We start from the raw sequence: 19,723 nt of genomic DNA, 5'->3' as shown, positions 1-19,723 counted from the left end.
TATTATTTTTAACAATGTGCTTTAAGATAAAGGGTACCTTGCATCCCAAACATAAGCTTCTCAAATTTCCAGAGAGCTCAGAGAAAACAAAAGAAAACAAATATTTTTGTTCAAACAGCCTGCCTGCAAGTATAAATAAAAATGTGGGTTGCAAGTCTGCTTATATTCTCTTATATGTCTCAGTAAAACTTGTGAACATCTGAAGCATTTTAGGAAAGGACAGTTCAAACAGCTCTCAGATTCCCACAGAAAAATTCTGACGGAAAAGTTCTAAGAAATAGAAAGCTGAGAAATCATCATGACTACTTTTTTGAGCATGACGGTATCACTGCACAATCCTGTCCCATTTTTCCATGATAAAGGGAAGTCTAGAAACACCTGGACTTTGAAGTACCTTTGTTTCTCAGAACACCTGATGAGGTTTGGAACTGGAGCTTTAAATCCAAGCCCAAAGATCTAAACTTTAATCAGAGTTGACCAGGTCCTGTGGCTTGTTGCTCTTGTCTCCTATCTCTAAGTCCATCAGGTCGCATTTTCTGCTCACCTGTATTGATCTTTTTATACCAGCAAAAAGAGGGCTCCTTGCATGTATGCCAAGTCCAAGGGAATCCATGGGAGTTTCAGAAACACAAAACAAGGTCAGAAATTGAAATGACATTCAGGGACATTCTAGCAGGTTGAAGGCCACATTCCACAAGACAGTGAAAGAGGATTGTTTACAGTTAGAGAGACTAAGATTAAGGTAACCTAAGGACAAGGACATGCCTTTAATGGCATGGAAATCACATTGATAAGAACCCACATCACTGAAAATTGTGTGGTTCAGCTTCCTGCTTTTTTATTGTACCTGCCATCTCCTTTTCTGATAGATTTTTATGACACTTTCATTCCATTACTTTGAGATAATTTCACCGTGACATTTCCAATACAGTAAAAACCCCTTGTATCCAGGGCTCATTTACCTGTCACTGTCTGCCTCACTCCATCCCCCACCTGGCTACCTTCATGACAGCCCCAAGAGACAACTTCAGCATTATCTTTTATATTGACACTGCAACCCAGATGATCAGCAGATGGTACTGACAAGCTTCGGCAGCCCTGTTTGGGATTTATTTTGGCTCATAAGTTGCATTATTTCACACAGGAATCTGGTGTATATATAATTCCATTAGCAGTGAGCAACATTATAACCACTGAAACGAATCCCATACAACGATCCCTTCTTTCTAACCTCTCACTTCATATACATCAAATAAGATGACCGTTCCAGCGGAAATATTGATTCTCATTAACTGCAATAACCATGGCATTCTCCCTCTAGATCTCCTCCTGCTGCCTTCTGAAATTAAAAAAATGCAATGAAAGCATTCCAAAATCACAACAAATGCATTCAGGAAAACAGTTGCTGTCATCCAACCTTTGATTAATGTTACTTTAATTTTTGGCTTTTCGTTTGCCATTTTAATTACCTGATCAGTACGGAGACCCCAACATCCTCGCAGTTCGCATACACTCTGCTCCATGTCTCCTGGATCACCTTTTTCTCTGCATCTGACATCTCTTCATTTCTTTCCCATCTCTCAATCTCCATTTCTCCTTGGACTTTCTCCATGAAAAACAGCCAGCAGAATCTTCCAGGGAAGCCAGGAGAGAAAGAGATTTTTGTATGCGTGCCTCCGTGTGTGTGTGTGTGTATCCAGCCAGAAGAGATAAGGTGTTCTGTTTGGTGGTGATGTTTAGCTGATACTGTTCTTGCCTCCCTTGCGGTGTATGTGTGTCTGTCTATACAGACAGACAGAGGTATGTAACAGAGATAATCAGAGAGGAAGAGAGAGAGAGAGAGAGAGACTGTGTGTGATCAGATTTCAGATCTTCTAGTGCAGTCCATGGCTGTGGTGGTTCACTTCAGCTCAGCATGTGTGTTTGTATGACTCTGAAGGGGAACTGACAAAAAGTAAAATATTCAAAGGCATTGGAAGACCAGCCTCTTCACCAATGTGTGAACGTGAGCTCACTTTTCTTTCTCCTCCCCTCTTCTTTCTCCTCCTGCTGTGTGTGTGTGTGTGTGTGTGTGTGTGTGTGTGTGTGAGAGAGAGAGAGAGAGAGAGAGAGAGAGAGATTAAACAGAGGTGCTCTTGAGTGTCAAAACCTCTTGCTTTGAGTATTTTATGCCTGGAGATTTCTCTCTCTTTTTGCACCATTTGTAAACAGCTCAGAGAAAATGCAGCATCAGAAGTTAAACTTATCCCAACAGCTGGCTAAGCTGAGATGGAGCTTTCTTTTTAAATTGTCTCCCCCCCACCCCCCAATCTCATAGGAGACCGTTTTTATCAACAGCAGGAGGAAAAAATATATTTGCTACACTGTGTCTCCCCCTCCACTTTTTTTTAAGCGAATGAGGGGCGGGTTGGGAGAAGAGAAAAGGACCTATTGAGTAAATGTTTATCTCCTACATGATCTGAATTATATCCTGCCTCCAAGGGAATGTTTCTAATTATACAAGATTTTTTTTTATCCCTTTGCCTTATCTACGACACTTACATCAGAGGAATAATCTGCTTATAAAGCACTTGCAAAAGAAAAAAAATATTGGCATACTAACATATTGACTTTTGCTTTGTTTTTACACTGGAGATAAGATGGCGGGTGGGTGGGTGGGTGGCGGGCAGGCAGAATAATGACTTTTTTTTAAAAAAAGCAAAAATTTCTGCTGATTTTTGCAGGGAATGATGTGTAGATTATTTTATTTTGGCTGGCTGAAACTGTCTGTAGGAAATTTCACCTCATTTGGGTTAGAAATATTGGAATTTATCCCATGCCCAGGTGATGGCATAGTGTTAGAAAATATACTGCATGGTTCTGTGGAAAAAGATATAAAATGTGTATGCACTGATGTGAGTATAAAGAAATTGATATAAAAAGGGATGCACAAGGTATCAGCATCTCAAAGTGTTCTCTTGACCTCTCTTTCAAAGGTGATGTGGGACAGGTTGGCTCTACCATTAGGTAGAGTGAGGCAGCTGCCTCAAGCAGCAGCTGTTTGAGTGTCATTAAAAGGCAACATATTGGTACAATGTACAATCTTGGAAGCTCAGCATATTCAGCCCTGATTAGTATTGGATGGGAGACCACCAATGAATACCAGGTGCTGTAGGCTACATTTCAGGGGAAGGAACTGGCTAAAACACCTCTACGTATTCCTTGCCTAAGAAAAACCTATGACATTCACAGGGTCACCATAAGTTGATAGGCAACTTCAAGGTACATACACACATTATTATTGCAATTTTTACTACCAGGCTGGTAAAAACATGAAAGAGAGTTTCTGCTGCAAGTGCTCAAGTGGGCTGGATGGTTTTGGTACGATCAGCCATGATTTTGTGGGAAGAGGCACGGTTTGCTGCTTTGTCTCTAGCAGCATAATGTCTTTAGCTAGTACTGGTAATGGTGCTACTTAAAAACAGGTGGAGTAAGGTAATGTTTTCCTCCCAAGTTTCAAACCAAATGGAGTTGTTGTACCAAAGAAGCACTAGTATCTCTGGCCAGTGCAGTGTCTGATTCTACATGCTTGTGTGTTGTAAGTCTTCAAGTTGTTCTGACTTATGATGACCCTAAGGCAAAACTATAATAGGGTTTTTCTGGCAAGATTTGTTCAGAGGGGTTTTACCTTTGCCTTCCCCTGAAGCTGATAGATAGAGGCTATTGTTATGAACAATGTAAATGCCTATGTGTGTGACAGATGAAAAGCTATTTTGTTTAAAAAGGAAAAGAAAAGAGAGATTGTTTTATCCTGCTGTATATTATTAGTTAAAATAAACACAATGTTTTTTAAAAAGATAGCCGTTATCCTGTCTTAATAGCATTCTTATGTTTATGCTTAATTTAAAATAATTATTTCATGAAAATACATGATTCTTCCACCATTTAATCTTAAAAACATCCAAGAGCAGAGCCAATAATAATAATAATAATAATAATAATAATTCCGCTTAATCACTATAATCCTTGCTAAGAAAGTTTCACATTTTCTTTTCACTTATTCACATATGCTCTTCACAATTTTGTTGTTGCTTTTAACTCATCCTACTGAAAATCAGAACTGACACCCCATCAGTTTACCTAGATTTTTTGCTCCCAAGAAAACCCCACTGCTCTGTATAGGCAGAGAGCACTTTATTGGAAAGGAGTAGCATTGCTTCCTCCATTTCCATTAGATTTGCCAGCTGCAAATTAAAGAATTAAACTTTGCTTTTTCTGTGATCTATTGAGCAGGGGTTCAGAGAGGATAACATTCTTCTCAGTTTAGGATAATCCTTCTAACAAAAGCCTACTGAAGCTACTGGGAGAATGTATGGCTGTTTGTTGCTGCCTAATTATTTTTGATAAGTCTTCTGCTGTGGTTTTGCTGTAAATTGATGCCTGAATAGAGAATTGATTTTGATAAAAGGATGATGTTTCCTAATGGATGATCATGGTCATCTGGTGATAACTATTTGACATTTTGTGGAGGAAAAGTAACGGGAGTTGACAGCTGATTATTATTTTAAAAGAAAAAAGATATACAGAGAGAAGTGGAAAAGGAGACATGGGTTGGCAGCAAGCTGAAGGGATGTTGGGGTGATTGGTCTGTCTACGTTCCAGAGATACAGCAGCAGTTCTGCTTCCTCCTTTAGATCCCTCTTTGTTTCTTTTTCGCCAAAACATCAGCATCTAGCAACCATATTTGCAGTCCTTCTAAAGGAAGAATTTTCTACATGGACCCTTCTTGGTGCTTGAAACAGCAATGATGGACACATCTAGCATGAAACATGTCATTATGTGCCAACAGTGCTCTTCTGCCATTTACATTTGACCAAAACAGGATGTGTTTCTGAAAGAAAAGAGGCAGAAAGAAATCAGATACTAGGGATGGCAAGCTACAAAAAACAGTGAAGGACCAGTTCACTCTCCCTCTCTTTCCAGTTGTTAACAGACTTGAAAGAGAGTTGCCATACTTCAACAAAGAGAAACATTTTAAAGTAAAACCCTAGCATATGGGATTAATCTGCAGATCTGTGACACCATCAAACCTGTGTTGAATCATGACTGGACATGATAGTAGAAGGAAATTTTCTCTTGTCTACGTAGCTTTTGAACCATGTCTATTGTGCTTTGCTCTGTCACTATCAACTGGAATTGAACCACATCTATTCTGACTGTATTTTTTAATCCAAAGGTAGGCAAATGCAGCAGGTGTGGAGGGCAATTTTCACACCTGTGGGAAACACCGTCTAGTTTTCAGTTGAAAATTGGTTAAAAATCAGCCTCAGGAGGACTTCCGGTGGTATGGCCGATCGCGGTGGCTGCTGTTAAGAGAGGCTCTCTCTTGGGGCGACAGCTGCCGGTAGCTAGACTCCGTAGAGGGACATCAGAGCGGAGTTGAAATATCCCTCTTGATAAGGGGATTCAGAGGCGCCCACTTAGCAGCCCCCAGAGACCCTCAGATTCCATTCCGGAGGAGCGGAACAAAGAAAGAAAGATCAAGCGGAGGAAAGTGGAACGGAGCTGAGAGGCGCGGGTGGCGCGCGCGGGTGTGCTTGCAGCCGGCGGCTACTGTTTTGGTATGAGCGAACCTGCCACTTATTAATTCCAAGCTGCAACTATAGTTAACTGAAGAGTAACGAGTTTCCCTTTAGAAGTAATCTCTACACTTCTCTTCATTGCGGCTGAATATTTGCTTCCCACCAGCGAGTGTGCATGCAAAGAAGAGAGAGAGAGAAGCCCCGTCTCCTTCTCGTTTTGGCAGGGGAAAGAAGGCACTTGGAGCGTTGCTGGAGGGGGCTTAGAAAGAGACATTTAAACGGAGTTACTACTTTTGGAAGCTTCTTATTCCCTTCTATTTGTGGTCATAGCTCAAGCTTAAAGAAATTAAATTTAAATTTAAAGAGGACCTAACTGGAGGGACTGTGTACAAATTTAATTACAACCTGAACAGAATCGGTCCCAACCTTGAATTTCCTACGTGGCACCAACGGAAAATATTTGAGACATAAACTATAAATTATACTTCCCCATATTTACCATCTTTATAGTGTTTGAGTGGAGCAAGAAGATAAACAAAAATCTCTAAAAAGCAAACGAAGAGGAAAGAGTCACTAACTGGAGAACTTTGGCATTGGAGTGGGGATAGGGGATTTAAAGGGATTGAAAAGTGGTCCTTTTTTAGGGGAACATTTATGAGTATGTAATATCTTGCTTCTGAGTCATCAAGTGTGTATGGTATAATTTGTAAAATATCTACTTTCTGTATTTCTAAGTGGGTACTGTATAAATTGTAATATTTGTAGCAAGCAAGCAGATTTTGGCAACTTAGTATCAGTAAATTGGTAATTCAGTGTTAGCATTTGTTCTGAGTGCATTGAAGCTTTGGTAAAGGATCAAAATCAATTTGGGGTGGTAGCTGTCCTTGAAGACAGTGTCCTTGAAGACATCTGGACTTAGAGATAATAATAAGAGGAAGGAGGGTACTGTATTAGATAGGATAAGGAAGAGCCTTCGACAAATGCCAGCAACTTGCTTACCCTAAGGGAAAATTAGGGAACTGCGCCATCTACAGCTAGAGGATTGTTGAAAGAGTATTTTATATAGAATAAAATATAATTGACTTGCAATAATTGCATAAGAGAAACCAAATAATTAAGAGGAACAGTGAATGAAGATAGTGATTTAGGGGTACAGAGGAGAGAGTAAGGTATTGCAAGCCAGTAATTTAAAGTGACAATTTAAAGCGATAAGAAGGGGGACTGTGCAAAGTAGAAGGGTTATAAATTGTGGATTAATTTGGCATAGAAAAAGAAGACTAAAGAGAGGTAATATTGTATGTTTGATTGCTTGCCTTTGGAGTTGCTACTAATCTGGCAAAACCCACTGAAGGATATGTCTATAAATAAGAAAGTGTCATCCCATCCCTCAATCCCACCACTAGCACAAAGGAAATTATCTGTGGACACAAATCTTAAACCTAACGAATATAACGATATGGCAATGCTGGAGGAGATAAGGAAAATGAAACAGGAACTTAAGGAGGACAATGCAAAATTAAGAGAGGACTTAAGATTGGAAATAAGAACCGAGATCCAAAGAGAAATGGGAGAATTAAAAGGTTCTTTGGAAAAAATAGATAAAGATCTGGAAAAGATTAACAATAAAGTTCAAGATTTGGAAAGTAACTTAAATTCTTTGGAGAACAATGCTATTCAAATTGAAACGAGGATTAACAAGCTAGAAGAGGAAAGAAAAATTGACAAACAAACAATAATAAAATTAGAGACTAAATTAAGACAGAATTGCATCAAACTGCGGGGAGTGCCTGAACAAGAAAACGAAAATTTGTACAAATTCTTGATCCCAATACTGGCAGATTTCGTGGAGGAACCAGCAGAGCAATTTCTCTGGGAAATCGATACTTTGTACCGCATTAACTCTAAAATAGCAAAACAAAGGAGCTTACCGAGGGACATTGTAATTTATTGTGTGCGGAAACAAACGAGGGATTTGATTATCCAACAAAGCTTTAAGAAAGAATTAATTATAGAAGGAAGAATAATTCAAGTTTTTAAGGACATCCCTACGAGTGTGCTAAAATCGAGGAAGGACTATAACTTTCTTTCAGATCAATTAAAAACTTATGGAATACCATTTAGGTGGGATGAGGCAGAGGGACTGACCCTAACTTGGAAACAGAAGAGATTTAAAATTGACTCAGTAGAAAAAGCTGCAGATTTTTGGAAAAGAAACAGAAAAGAAATAGAGAAGTTAAGAGAACAAGGACAATCAGAAAGATATGGAGTGAGAACAAGAGGGATGAATGCAAAGGAATTTGAAAGAGAACAGAAGAAAAAGGAAGAAGAAACTAAAGCTGGAGAAGGAAACAATACAGAGGAGGGATAAGAGGGAAGGACATAGTTGGTTGGATTTTTTTCTTTTTTTCCTTTTTTTGCTTTTTAAAGTTTTATCTCCTATACTGCTTCCTCATATAATAGAGTGTACAAACAAATAAAGATTTATTGTGTAAGATAGAAAGAATGAAAGTGTTGAGTTGGAACGTAAATGGTTTAAACTCGCCACACAAAAGAATATCGGTATTTCACTATTTAGCGAAACAAAAATGTGAAATAATTTGTTTACAGGAAACGCATATCAAACAGGAGGAAATTAAATACATTGAAAACAGGAAATTAGGGAAAAGCTTCATTTCAGCAGGTAAGAAAAGGAAAAAGGGAGTGGTTCATTATGTAAACGAAAAATGGGAATCTAAAGACATTTATAATGATAACAAAGGTTATATTCTGGGTGTTGAAGTTAATGTATATGGGAAACGAATTCTACTCCTTGGGATATACACACCACAAGAAAAAAAAGCAAAGTTTTTTGAGGAACTTCAAAATATAGTGATAGAAAACAAATATGATAATGTAATTATCTTAGGGGATTGTAATGGAGTGATCAAACCAGAATTAGATAGGAAATCAGGTAAGAATGTAAAAGAAAAACAGGGAAAACTGCCAAAATCCTTTTTTAATTTAATGGAAAATCTAGGGTTTATGGACGCATGGAGATATTTATATAATAATGCCAGAGAATATACGTATTTCTCAGGAAGGCACAATTCGTTGGCAAGGATTGATTTAATATTAGTGACCCAAACATTAGCAAAATTTGTAAAGGAAATGGAAATAATGCCGAGACTGATATCGGATCATAATCCACAAATGATGATATTGAAGGATATGAGAAAGGAGGAAACGCCATTCAAATGGAGACTAAATGTAAACATCTTGCGAAATGAAGAATCAAAGAAAGTTATAAAAAAATCAATAATTAATTACTTTAGAGAGAACTTAGATAAAGGTACAAGGATAGATATAGTTTGGGATGCAGCTAAAGCGGTGGTGAGAGGGTGTTTAATTCAACAAAATGCGATTATAAAGAAGGAAAGAACTAAAAGATTAGATCAATTAAATAAAAAACTTAAAGAGAAAGAGCTACTCTTGAATGGCAAGCCAATGGATCCAAAATTATCTAGTGAATATAAATTACTGAAAGATCAAATACTAATAGAAATGTCAGAAGAACTAGGACAGGAAATGAAAAGGACAAATCAACAGTATTTCGAGAGCGCTAACAAACCGGGGAAGTGGTTGGCCTTAAGATTAAAGAAAAAAAAGCAAGCCAAAGTGATAACAAAAATTAGGAGAAATAATGAATTGATAATAAGGCAGGAGGAAATTGCAGAACACTTTAGAGAGTTTTATAGGTACCTATACTCAAGGAAACAAGAACATAAATTAACACTGAGAGAATTTATGAAAGGAAGAGAAACTTTTAAGCTTAGTGAGACACAAAAGGCAAGTCTGGAGAGGGAAATATCACAAGAAGAAATAGAAAAGGCGATAGAAAGAAATAAAAACAGGAAAGCTCCAGGACCTGATGGGTACCCAATAGAATTTTATAAAAATTTTAAGGAAGAGCTAAAGGAACCGTTGAGATTAGTTATGAATGAGAGTATAAAGGGGGTAATACCGGAAACATGGAGGGAATCAGAAATAATCATACTACCAAAAGAAGGTAAAGACCCATTAGAGGCAGCAAATTATAGACTAATCTCCTTGTTAAATCTGGATTACAAAATATTTGCATCAATTATGGCTCAAAGACTCAAAAATTGTTTGGAACACCTGATAGATGAAGACCAGTGTGGATTCTTGCCAAAAAGGTATATGAAAAACAATATGAGATATTTATTAAATATTTTGGAATATTATGAGAGACATAATGATAAGAAATTAGGATTGATTTTCGTTGATATGGAAAAAGCTTTTGATTCGGTTGATTGGATGGCGTTGATGGAAATTTTAGAAAGCATTAATATAGGGCCAAAGTACAAAAAATGGATATCACAAATTTATACAAATCAAAGGGCGAAAATAAATATTAATGGAGATGTAACAAAGTCAATCAGTATTGAAAGAGGTACGAGGCAGGGTTGCCCCCTATCCCCTTTACTGTTTCTATTAGTAATGGAGATTTTAATAAATAGAATTAAGAATTCAGAAAAATTACAAGGTGTGAAATTAAAACAATACCAGTACAAGACACGAGCCTTTGCAGATGACATAGTAATAAACTTGGAAGATCCACAAAACAGTATAGATAATCTGATGGAGATAATGGAGGAATTTGGGGAATATACGGGGTGCAAAATTAATAAAAATAAATCTACAATTTTAACAAAAAATATGAAACCAGAAGAAGAGATAAGGTTACAAGAAAAAACAGGAATAAAGGTAAACAAGAAGGTTAAATATTTGGGTATTTGGTTAACAAAAAAAACAAATGAATTATTTGAAAACAACTATGTAAAACTATGGTCAGAAGTTAAGAAAGATTTAACAAAATGGAAGAATTTACAGCTATCCTTGCTAGGCAGGATAGCGGTAATAAAAATGTCCATACTCCCAAAGATGCTTTTCTTGTTCCAAATGATCCCTATTATAAATTCAAATAAACCATTTAAAAGCTGGGAAAAAGACATAACTGATTTCATCTGGCAAGGTAAAAGACCGAGAATAAAACTAAAATTATTACAAGATGTTCAGGAGAGAGGAGGATTGGCGTTACCAAAATTACAATTATATGCAGAAGCTTGTAGTCTCATTTGGATAAAAGATTAGATAAATTTAGAACAAAAAAGATTAATAGAGTTAGAAGGGGAAGGTTTAAGCTATGGATTCCACGCTTATCTAGCATATGACAAAGAAAAAGTTAATCAGTTAGTAAATAATCACTGTATAAGAAAAAATTTATTAAAGATCTGGAACAAATATAAGAGTAGGATGTTTTATAAATTCCCAATGTGGCTTTCACCGCATGAGGCTATTTATAGAAAAGAAATGATTAGACGAAAAAAGTGGTTTAAATATAAAGAACTTACAAAGAAGGAACAAGGTAAAATTGTAATAAAAACGCAATCAGAATTAGAACAAATGGGATTCGATTTGGGGTGGTATGCCTATAGGAGAATTTATGAGCGAACATTGAAAGATCTAAAGGAATTTGGTGATGAAGAAAGCATGACAGAACTGGAGAAATTATTAACGAAGGAACAAGAGAAGTTAATTGGAAAGTTATATAAGAAGTTGTTGGAATGGGAAATGGAGGGAGAAGTGGTGAAGGACACTATGATTAAATGGGCAAGATACATTGGGCATAATATTCAATTTGACCAGTGGGTGCATGTGTGGACAAAAAGTCTGAAATATAGTGCCTCTCAAAATATAAAAGAAAACTGGTTTAAAATGTTTTACCGGTGGTATTTAACTCCAGAAAGGCTAGCCACAATTTATAAAAACAGAAATGATAAATGTTGGAAATGTGGGGAAACAGCAGGTACATTTATACACTGCTGGTGGAATTGCAAAGTTATTAAGAAATTTTGGACACAAATCAGAGATATAATCGAAGAAATGCTGAAAATCAAATTAGAATTAAAACCAGAAAGCTTCCTATTAGGTATATTTGATATTAAGAATGAAAGGAAATATGGAAAGCAATTATTTTACATGACAACAGTAGCAAGAATATTAATTGCACAACTATGGAAAACAAAAGAGATCCCAAAAGTAGAGCAATGGACGTCAAAATTAATAGAAATAGTTGCAATGGACAAATTGACGCAAGTAGTAAGGGATGAAAGGTTAGGGAATATATCACGGAAAATTAAGGATGAATGGGCTTTAGTGTTTGAATATATGAGGAAGCAGTATGGAGAGATTATTGAATGAAAACTATATTAATAGAAATAATGAGGTGTATATTGTGGTTCATCTGATTTGTGGTGCAAATATACTGATTGGTGACAGATTGAGGATAATGCAGCATTCGTAATGAAGAAAAAGGTTATAAGTACAATAAATTGTGAGTAGATATAGATAGGAAATTGTTGTTGTAGATAAGAGATACATGGAGATATAAAATATATAAAGAGGGAAGGAAGTCATGGAATGTATGTAGGGAAAATGGTAAGATAGTATGGTGAGTATGATCGGGGAGGTTTAGGGAAGGGGTTTTTTCTTTTCTTTTTCTTTTTTTTCTTTTTCTTTCTTTTTCTTTTTTTTTGGTCTTATTATCTCTCTCTTTTTTCCCCTCTTCTTTTTTCTTTTCTTTTGTTGTGGGGGGGGGGGGTTGGTATTGTATTGTATTTGATTATGATTGTAATGGTATGTCTGTTATGGTATGTTTGTTTGTTTGTAATCAATAAAATAAAATTTAAAAAAAAATCAGCCTCAGAAGTGACCAGAAGTTAATTTCTGGTTTACAGCTCAGCTAAATGTTACCATCACTCTAGTTTTAAGCATTTGAGGGCGGGGGGGATTTTTAAAAAATTGGAAGGGGGGGAAATAAAGAAAAGATTTAGTTAATGTAGTCATAATGTAGTTAAACATTTGGGCTTTCACCCTTTCTCAATAACACAGATGAGAAAGGAACCCTTGGAAACCAAGGTAACATTCTTAAGAATGTGCATGGATGAAAAATGCAAAGTAATGTGTCATTATGTGAGAGGGCTTTTAAAAAAATTGTCAAGACTTAAATTAAGTTATAATTTTGACATTATTGCATTATGTCTCCAGACTGTAATGTTAGTATGGAATTTAGGGAGACACAGGATGATGTGAAGTCAAAGGCTTTCATGGCCGGCATCCATAGTTTTTTGTGGGTTTTTCAGGCTACGTAGCCATGTTCTAGCAGAGTTTCTTCCTGACGATGCCAGCCACAGATGCTGGTGAGATTTCAGGAAGAAACCCTGCTAGAACATGGCCACATAGCCTGAAAAACCCACAAAAAACTACACAGGAGGAGGTCTAGCTATGAACTAGAGACTTGGGTCTTAACTGCAACCTCTGTCTAGCATGTCTAGGTATAGATATCCTGCTGTGGGTGACTGACAGCACCCATAGAGACTTAAGTGGTGATCGCTGGTAGTGGTAATATTGAATAGGGTTGGCAGAAGGCTAGGCATCAAGCCAATGTCATCCTGCTGTACCACATTGGCCTCAGTACCTACCTGAATGTGCTGGATGTTGATGCTGCCTATAAGTGGGACCTACATATTGTTGTAACACATCCTCACCCTCTAACAGTCATGTTCCTGTTCAGGGTTATAACCAGCTAGCCAGCCATGCCCTTTCCAGGATATTATAGGCTCAAACAGTCCAATCCCCATACTCCACCATCACCACTTTCCCTACTATTCTTGGGACCTTATCACACATGGGGAGAGTTGCAGCTCAGATCCGCAGTCACTCCTGTTCTAGCAATGCAAAGCATGATGTTTTTCTACACCAGATCCAGAGCCACTCCTCTCTAGCAATGTGGATTGAGGTTAAAACGTCATGTTTTTCCACACCTGGTTGCCTTTCTGTTGTCCTTCCGAAGTGAGGGAGAAGAGAAGTCAGTTCGATTCCAAGCAAGTCATGTGATGCGGACACAAGCAAAGGGGAGTGAGTGCACATTGTATTACCACACCAGAGCATACTTTGAGGGGTCAACGATTTGAATCGCCCCCCCTTGCACAAGCTGCCCTCCTTCCCTGCCCCCTCCTTAGCTGTCATCCTTCATCGGGGTCTAGGAGAAGGCAGGGGATGATGGGATAGGTCGCTGGGGGTCCCTGGAGCTTGGATTAGGATGCAGGAGAAGGCAGATGATGGGATAGGTGGCACAGGAGGTGAGATGGGGATGCAGGTGCAGTCAGGGGATGATGGGTTAGGTGGCACAGGGGTGAGATGGGGATGCAGGAGCAGTCAGGGGATGATGGGTTAGGTGGCACAGGGAGGAGATGGGGATGCAGGAGCAGTCAGGGATGATGGGTTAGGTGGCACAGGGGGGAGATGGGGATGCAGGAGCAGTCAGGGGATGATGGGTTAGGTGACACAGGGAGGAGATGGGGATGCAGGAGCAGTCAGAGATGATGGGTTAGGTGACACAGGGGGAGATGGCGATGCAGGAGCAGTCAGGGATGATGGGTTAGGTGGCACAGGGGTGAGATCGGGATGCAGGAGCAGTCAGGGGATGATGGGTTAGGTGGCACAGGGAGGAGATGGGGATGCAGGAGCAGTCAGGGATGATGGGTTAGGTGGCACAGGGGGGAGATGGGGATGCAGGAGCAGTCAGGGGATGATGGGTTAGGTGACACAGGGAGGAGATGGGGATGCAGGAGCAGTCAGAGATGATGGGTTAGGTGACACAGGGGGAGATGGCGATGCAGGAGCAGTCAGGGATGATGGGTTAGGTGGCACAGGGGTGAGATCGGGATGCAGGAGCAGTCAGGGGATGATGGGTTAGGTGGCACAGGGGGGAAATCGGGATGCAGGAGCAGTCAGGGGATGATGGGTTAGGTGTCAGGGTGAAGGAGGGGAACAGATCGGGGTCTAGGAGAAGGCAAGGGATGATGGGATTGGTGGAAGGAGGGGAGCAGATGGGGGTCTAGAAGGCAAGGATGATGGGATTGGTGGGAGACTAAAGGAGGGGAGCAGATCAGGGTCTAGGAGGACACAGGGGATGCAGGGGATGATGGGATCGGCTGGTTGGCAGAGAGGAGGAGATGGCATGAAGGAGGAGGAGGGGGATGACGGAGCAGGATGCAGGGGCCAAGGGTGGTGGCACTGGAGTGCTTTTCCACACCAGACCAAATCACAGTGCAATCGAAGGGAGATGGAAGTGAATTCTCTGAAGCCACTTTTTTCCCGTTTTTACCAAAATGAGGGGTGACTTCAGAAACACTGCTGAAGCAATTCTCAAGGGGCTCCCATAGAAATCAATGGTGTCGGATAAAACAGTCCCTTTATGAGGTGAAACCGCATCGTTGGAAGTGCAGTCACTTCGGAAGTGAGCTGGAACTGAGCTACAACACCACCAAAAAGCTCCGTGTGATATACTCCATGAACATTCAGGGGTAGCTGTGTTGGCCATTTAACAAATGCAAACAAACATCCATCAGTGTTACCTTTCTTGGCCAACTGAAATGAACAATATACTTATGTGTGCATGGCTATCCTCCAAATCTACCAAAGAAAGGATTCAGCTGCCTCCTTTAAATATCCGAATTAACTTGGCTAAGACCTAAACCTAAGGTGTGGATCTTAGCATTCATGTAATTTAGATGTGTTGCTGAATTATTTCAAAGGTCTGCAGAACATTCAGGTTTTTTAAAAAAAACAAACAGCCCTAACAACTCAGTGATCCATAATAGACCAGAGAGATCTTGTAGCATCTTTGTGACTAACTGAAAGAAAGTGGTTGGCAGCATGAATTTTCAAAGACTAAAGCCTACTTCCTCAGATGCATATCATATGTATCTGAGGAAGCAGACTTTAGTCTATGAAAGCTCATGCTACCAACTTCTTTCTTTCAGTTAGTCTCAAATGTACTACAAGATCTCTCTACATACTGATTCTACAGACTAACACAGCTATAGGTTTGAATTTTAGACTAGAGATGTTCTAGTTCAGCCATTCCTAGAAAGTACAGTTTGTAAGCTAAATATTTAGCACTCTTAAAATTGTAACAGTTTGAAATTTAAAAGTTCATGAAATGGAGTAAGAATGGAAATTGCATCACTTGTTGCTAGTGCTGTAACAATATCCATTAGGTCAGTGGTTCCCAAACTTTGCTCCTCCAGGTTTTTGGGCTTCAACTCCCAGAAGCCTCAGCCCTCTTAGCTAATGGCCTGAGATTCTGGGAGCTGAAGTCTGAAACCCTTGGAAGGCCAGAGTTTGGGAACCACTGCATTAGGTGATTATGACATTTCACAGCCACTTGTAATATAGCAATCAAACTAGAGATTGTGCTATCCTGGAAAAAAGTTACATTTCCAAGGTGAAATGTAGCAGCTGAAGTGTCTAGAAGGTGTGTCATCCCTATAATAGAAGAACTAAAAGAAGTAACATGAAACTGAAACAAACCAGAAACCAGTGTGAATTTACTGAGAATAAGTCTGCCCGCAATGAAAACTCAGAAGCCTATTATTTATATCTTTGATGATTAGAGGTTTGAATAAATATTATTTTCACTAGATATTTGAACAGCTACAACTGTATTCAAAACATAACATAAATCTAGAAATTTCCTGGATGGCCTTGGCGGTCACTGTCACTTTTCCATCATATCTCACAGAATGTATAAAAGGAAGCTATATTGTTAAAAACTGCACAAATTTTTATATGTCCAGTTTGAAAGGTGAGTCAAAATTAACTGCATTGTAGCCTAAAACCTCAGGAGAGCCAGTCACATAAATATTCTCACCAAGATTTAGAGTAAGAGACTCTGGGATTTGAAGATTGTTGGGCAAGTTATACTGCACTTCCTACAGTACAGGACTAGAGTACTTTTTCTCTGGATGAATGATTTATTGCAACGAATAGGGGAAATGTGCTCAGACAAATTGGTTGTAAAGTAATTGCCTCACAGTTAAATTCTCAGCTTGAAGAATTGATCAGTTCAATAAACACAGATGTTTCATAGCCTCTTATGATCTATTGTAATAATTTATTTAGTAAACTTGTGTCTTTATGAAGGATATATGTTCTAGCTCAGAATGGCTATTTTCCAAAGAAATACAAAAATTATGCAAAAATCATAAATGATAAATCAAAAACCATATACAAAAATTATATGAAAAATAAATTGGAACTAGGGATGGAAAAACACTTTCAACAGATATTGCTGCCATTAAGTGCTCTTGTGAAGATCTTGAATTTAATCCATTAGATTCTTGTTCTATCTTAGGAAATTGCACATGACAATAGAGGTGTTTTTTCAGGTGAAATGTGATTTTGAAATGCTAATATAAGTGTAACAGATGGGAATGTTGTCAAGAGAAGGAACACTGCCTTCTTTTCTCTGATGATATAGTCCAGTCACATAGCCAAGGGCAGACTCCAAAGTCCAACTTCCATGGTTTTCTTTTGCAAATCAAATCAAATCATTATTTTGTCATACTATTATACCTATACTATCCAACATTTCACTGATGAAAACCAGGATGCATGTGGCCAAGCAACCTCAGAGTGTAGCCAAGATGGCAAAGGTTCTTAATGAAGAAGAAAAGACAACCCTAGGAGAGGCTGCAGCAGTTTATAGTTGCCTGAGCCTACTAGGTAGGGCAAGATTCTGCCCCCTCATCTCTCCCTGTTGAGTTGAGTGAAAATTACTTGTGCACTTTGAATTTAGTTTGAACTTAATGGAAATAAGCTGAGGTCAAAGGTAGAAAATGGGAAGAGGAGAAGGAAAGTGGGAGATTTTAAAAGCAGTTGGAAAAGTGCAACAACCAGGGATTAACTGTTAAAATCTCCAACTTTCCCTCCCCTCCTCCCATTTTCTACCTTTGTCCCTGCCAAATCAGAAGAGTTGGAGGGTATGTATATTAGGGGTAGGAATCATACTTCCCTCCAGATGTTGTTGAATTGCATTTCCTAGGAATCCAAACCAGCATAAGCGATGAAGATGAATGCTGGGAATTGCAGCTCAGCATCTGGAGGCCTGCAGAATTTCCACTGCTGCATTATACCACATCATACCCTGAATGTATCTGATGGTCTCTGATTTTAGAAGATAAACCTCCAGTGTAACATCACTTGATGGTGCCAGGGCATTCTCCCATGGCCCATTAGTGGGCAGCAGAAAGAAAAGAATAGCCATCAACCTCCTGCAATGTACAATTACTACATTGGATGTACTAGCATATGCTGAAGATACAGGAGGTTGATGGTTAGTCCTTTCCCCGGCTGAGGAAATGTAGCCAGGCCCTGCCTGGGAGCCCTCCACTGGCCCTTAATTGGCCATGAAAGAAAATCCTGGTGCCATAAAGTTGCACTGGGGATGAGTGGGTCATGCAAGGTGTAAAGGTAAAAGGTAAAAGTAGTCCCTTGACAGGAATCTCTATTCATAACCAACTGTAGATGGCGGTGCTCATCTTTGTTACTATGCTGAAGAGCCAGCATTGTCTGAAGACGACTATGGTGGTCACGACTGCACCAAAAGCTGTTACCTTCCCACTGAAGTGGTACATGTTTATCTACTTGCATTTGTATGCTTTCTAACAGCTAGGTTGGCAGAAGCTGGGACTACTGACAGGAGCTCACCCCATCATCCCACTCGGGTCTTGAACTGCCAACCTTTCAATCTTTTGTTCATCAGAATTGGCATCTTAACCACTAAGCCACTGCATCCTGCATGCAAGGAGTACTGGATACCAACATTCTCAAACGTGCAAACACTTGCATGTCACATAGAGGATTCTGGCCTAGGTTATTCTTTGACAGCAGTCCAATAGAATCTTGGCTCAAGAACCCCATGTACAAATTCTGGAGAGCCACTTCTGCCAGGCAGAGTTGGCAACACTGGGTGAGATGGGCCAATGATCTGACTCCATTTGAGCCAGCTTCTTGAGTTGCTATTATTGATATGTCAGGGGTGGAGGGCCTCTTTAGAATTATATTTGTAGAAGATGTGGCATGTATGGCTGTGGACTTTGTAATTATTTTATTAGCAATAGATGTTACAAACAACACAGGTCAAAGTACATAGTGTTGGCAAAATATTATTGTAACATACAGGCCATGACCAAAGAGCCTCTTAGGCCATTTATCTCATGAATCAAATCTAGCTTGTAAGGAAGACAACTGAATTCTACCCAGATTATTTTCCCTTCAATTTGGCAATGTCTGTGTTTTTCATTTGAAGGTATGCAGAGCTGATTGCAAAGTGTTACCACCAGGAGGAGTCCAGCTATTTCACAATAAAGTTCCAAATTCTGTAGCCAGGAAATGCCCCGCTAAAGGCACATTCCACTAGAAGGCTTAAGATTCATATATCTGCCTTCCTGTGCCTCATTCTGCCTCCTTTTTTTGTTAAACCATTATGCTGGCACAAGAATTACCTTTGGAAACCTGAGAAAATAATGTGTCCCTTGCTCCCCAAAGTGCCAAAGGGAAAGCTACAGTAACGCTGGATACATGGTAGGACTGAATGCATCTGTGATATCAGTGACTAAACTCTCAGGGTAGCTGGATTTATTTATTATTAATTATCTGACCTCTAGCCTCCACCTCAAATGCTCTCAAGGCAGCTAATATCAAAGTAGAAGCAATATAAATGATCAGTGAAAATCAACTTGCAAAAGGCTGGTGATTAAAAATATAATAATTAATAAGCATCTAAAAACACTGTCTGATCTTGGAAGCTAAGCAGGGACAGTCCTCATTAGTACTTGGATGGGAGACCACAAATGAATACCAGGTACTATAAACTCTATGCCAGGGGAAGGAATTGCCAAAACTACTACTGAGTATTCCTTGCCTACGTTGGCAAGCAAGTTGAAGGCACATGTACACACAATAAAGTAATAAGGGAAAGCTGAAATATTAGATGTGAAGCATGCCTTGCTAGGTAGAGTACGCAAAAGACATGATGTCCCAACCAAATAGATCCACCTTCCGGAACCTGATGCTCTCCAAAAGTGTTGGGCTACCATGCCAGTTAATCTCAGCCAGCATGTCTGGAGACCACAAGGGTGGGGAATCGGGGTCTCTCCATGTTTACTACCCTCTTCGCATGTGGAGATGGAGGCCAACAGCAGACACCCTCAGTGACAAGGCAGACTGGTGCAAGGGAAGGATGCCCATTCTGG

General features: G+C 39.2%; 1 protein-coding gene across 3 annotated transcripts in view; it reads right to left on the bottom strand.

Moving 5' to 3' along the window:
• CYGB (cytoglobin) overlaps positions 1–1,688 on the bottom strand; it is a 73,160-nt gene extending 71,472 nt beyond the window's left edge. For all 3 annotated transcript variants that reach the window (XM_089535172.1, XM_089535181.1, XM_089535190.1), the window contains exon 1: positions 1,470–1,688. In XM_089535172.1, the coding sequence (XP_089391298.1) occupies positions 1,470–1,612 (143 nt within the window). In that variant the 5' untranslated portion in view covers positions 1,613–1,688. The remainder of the gene's footprint in view (positions 1–1,469) is intronic.
• Positions 1,689–19,723: the final 18,035 nt, after the last annotated feature.

This window comes from Sceloporus occidentalis, unplaced genomic scaffold, assembly GCF_023333645.1.
Source record: "Sceloporus occidentalis isolate IW3139 unplaced genomic scaffold, rSceOcc1.0.p SCAF_1, whole genome shotgun sequence".
Classification (NCBI taxonomy): domain Eukaryota; kingdom Metazoa; phylum Chordata; class Lepidosauria; order Squamata; family Phrynosomatidae; genus Sceloporus; species Sceloporus occidentalis.
Note: the sequence above shows the minus strand (reverse complement) of the source record. Positions and strands in the feature narration are given on the sequence as shown.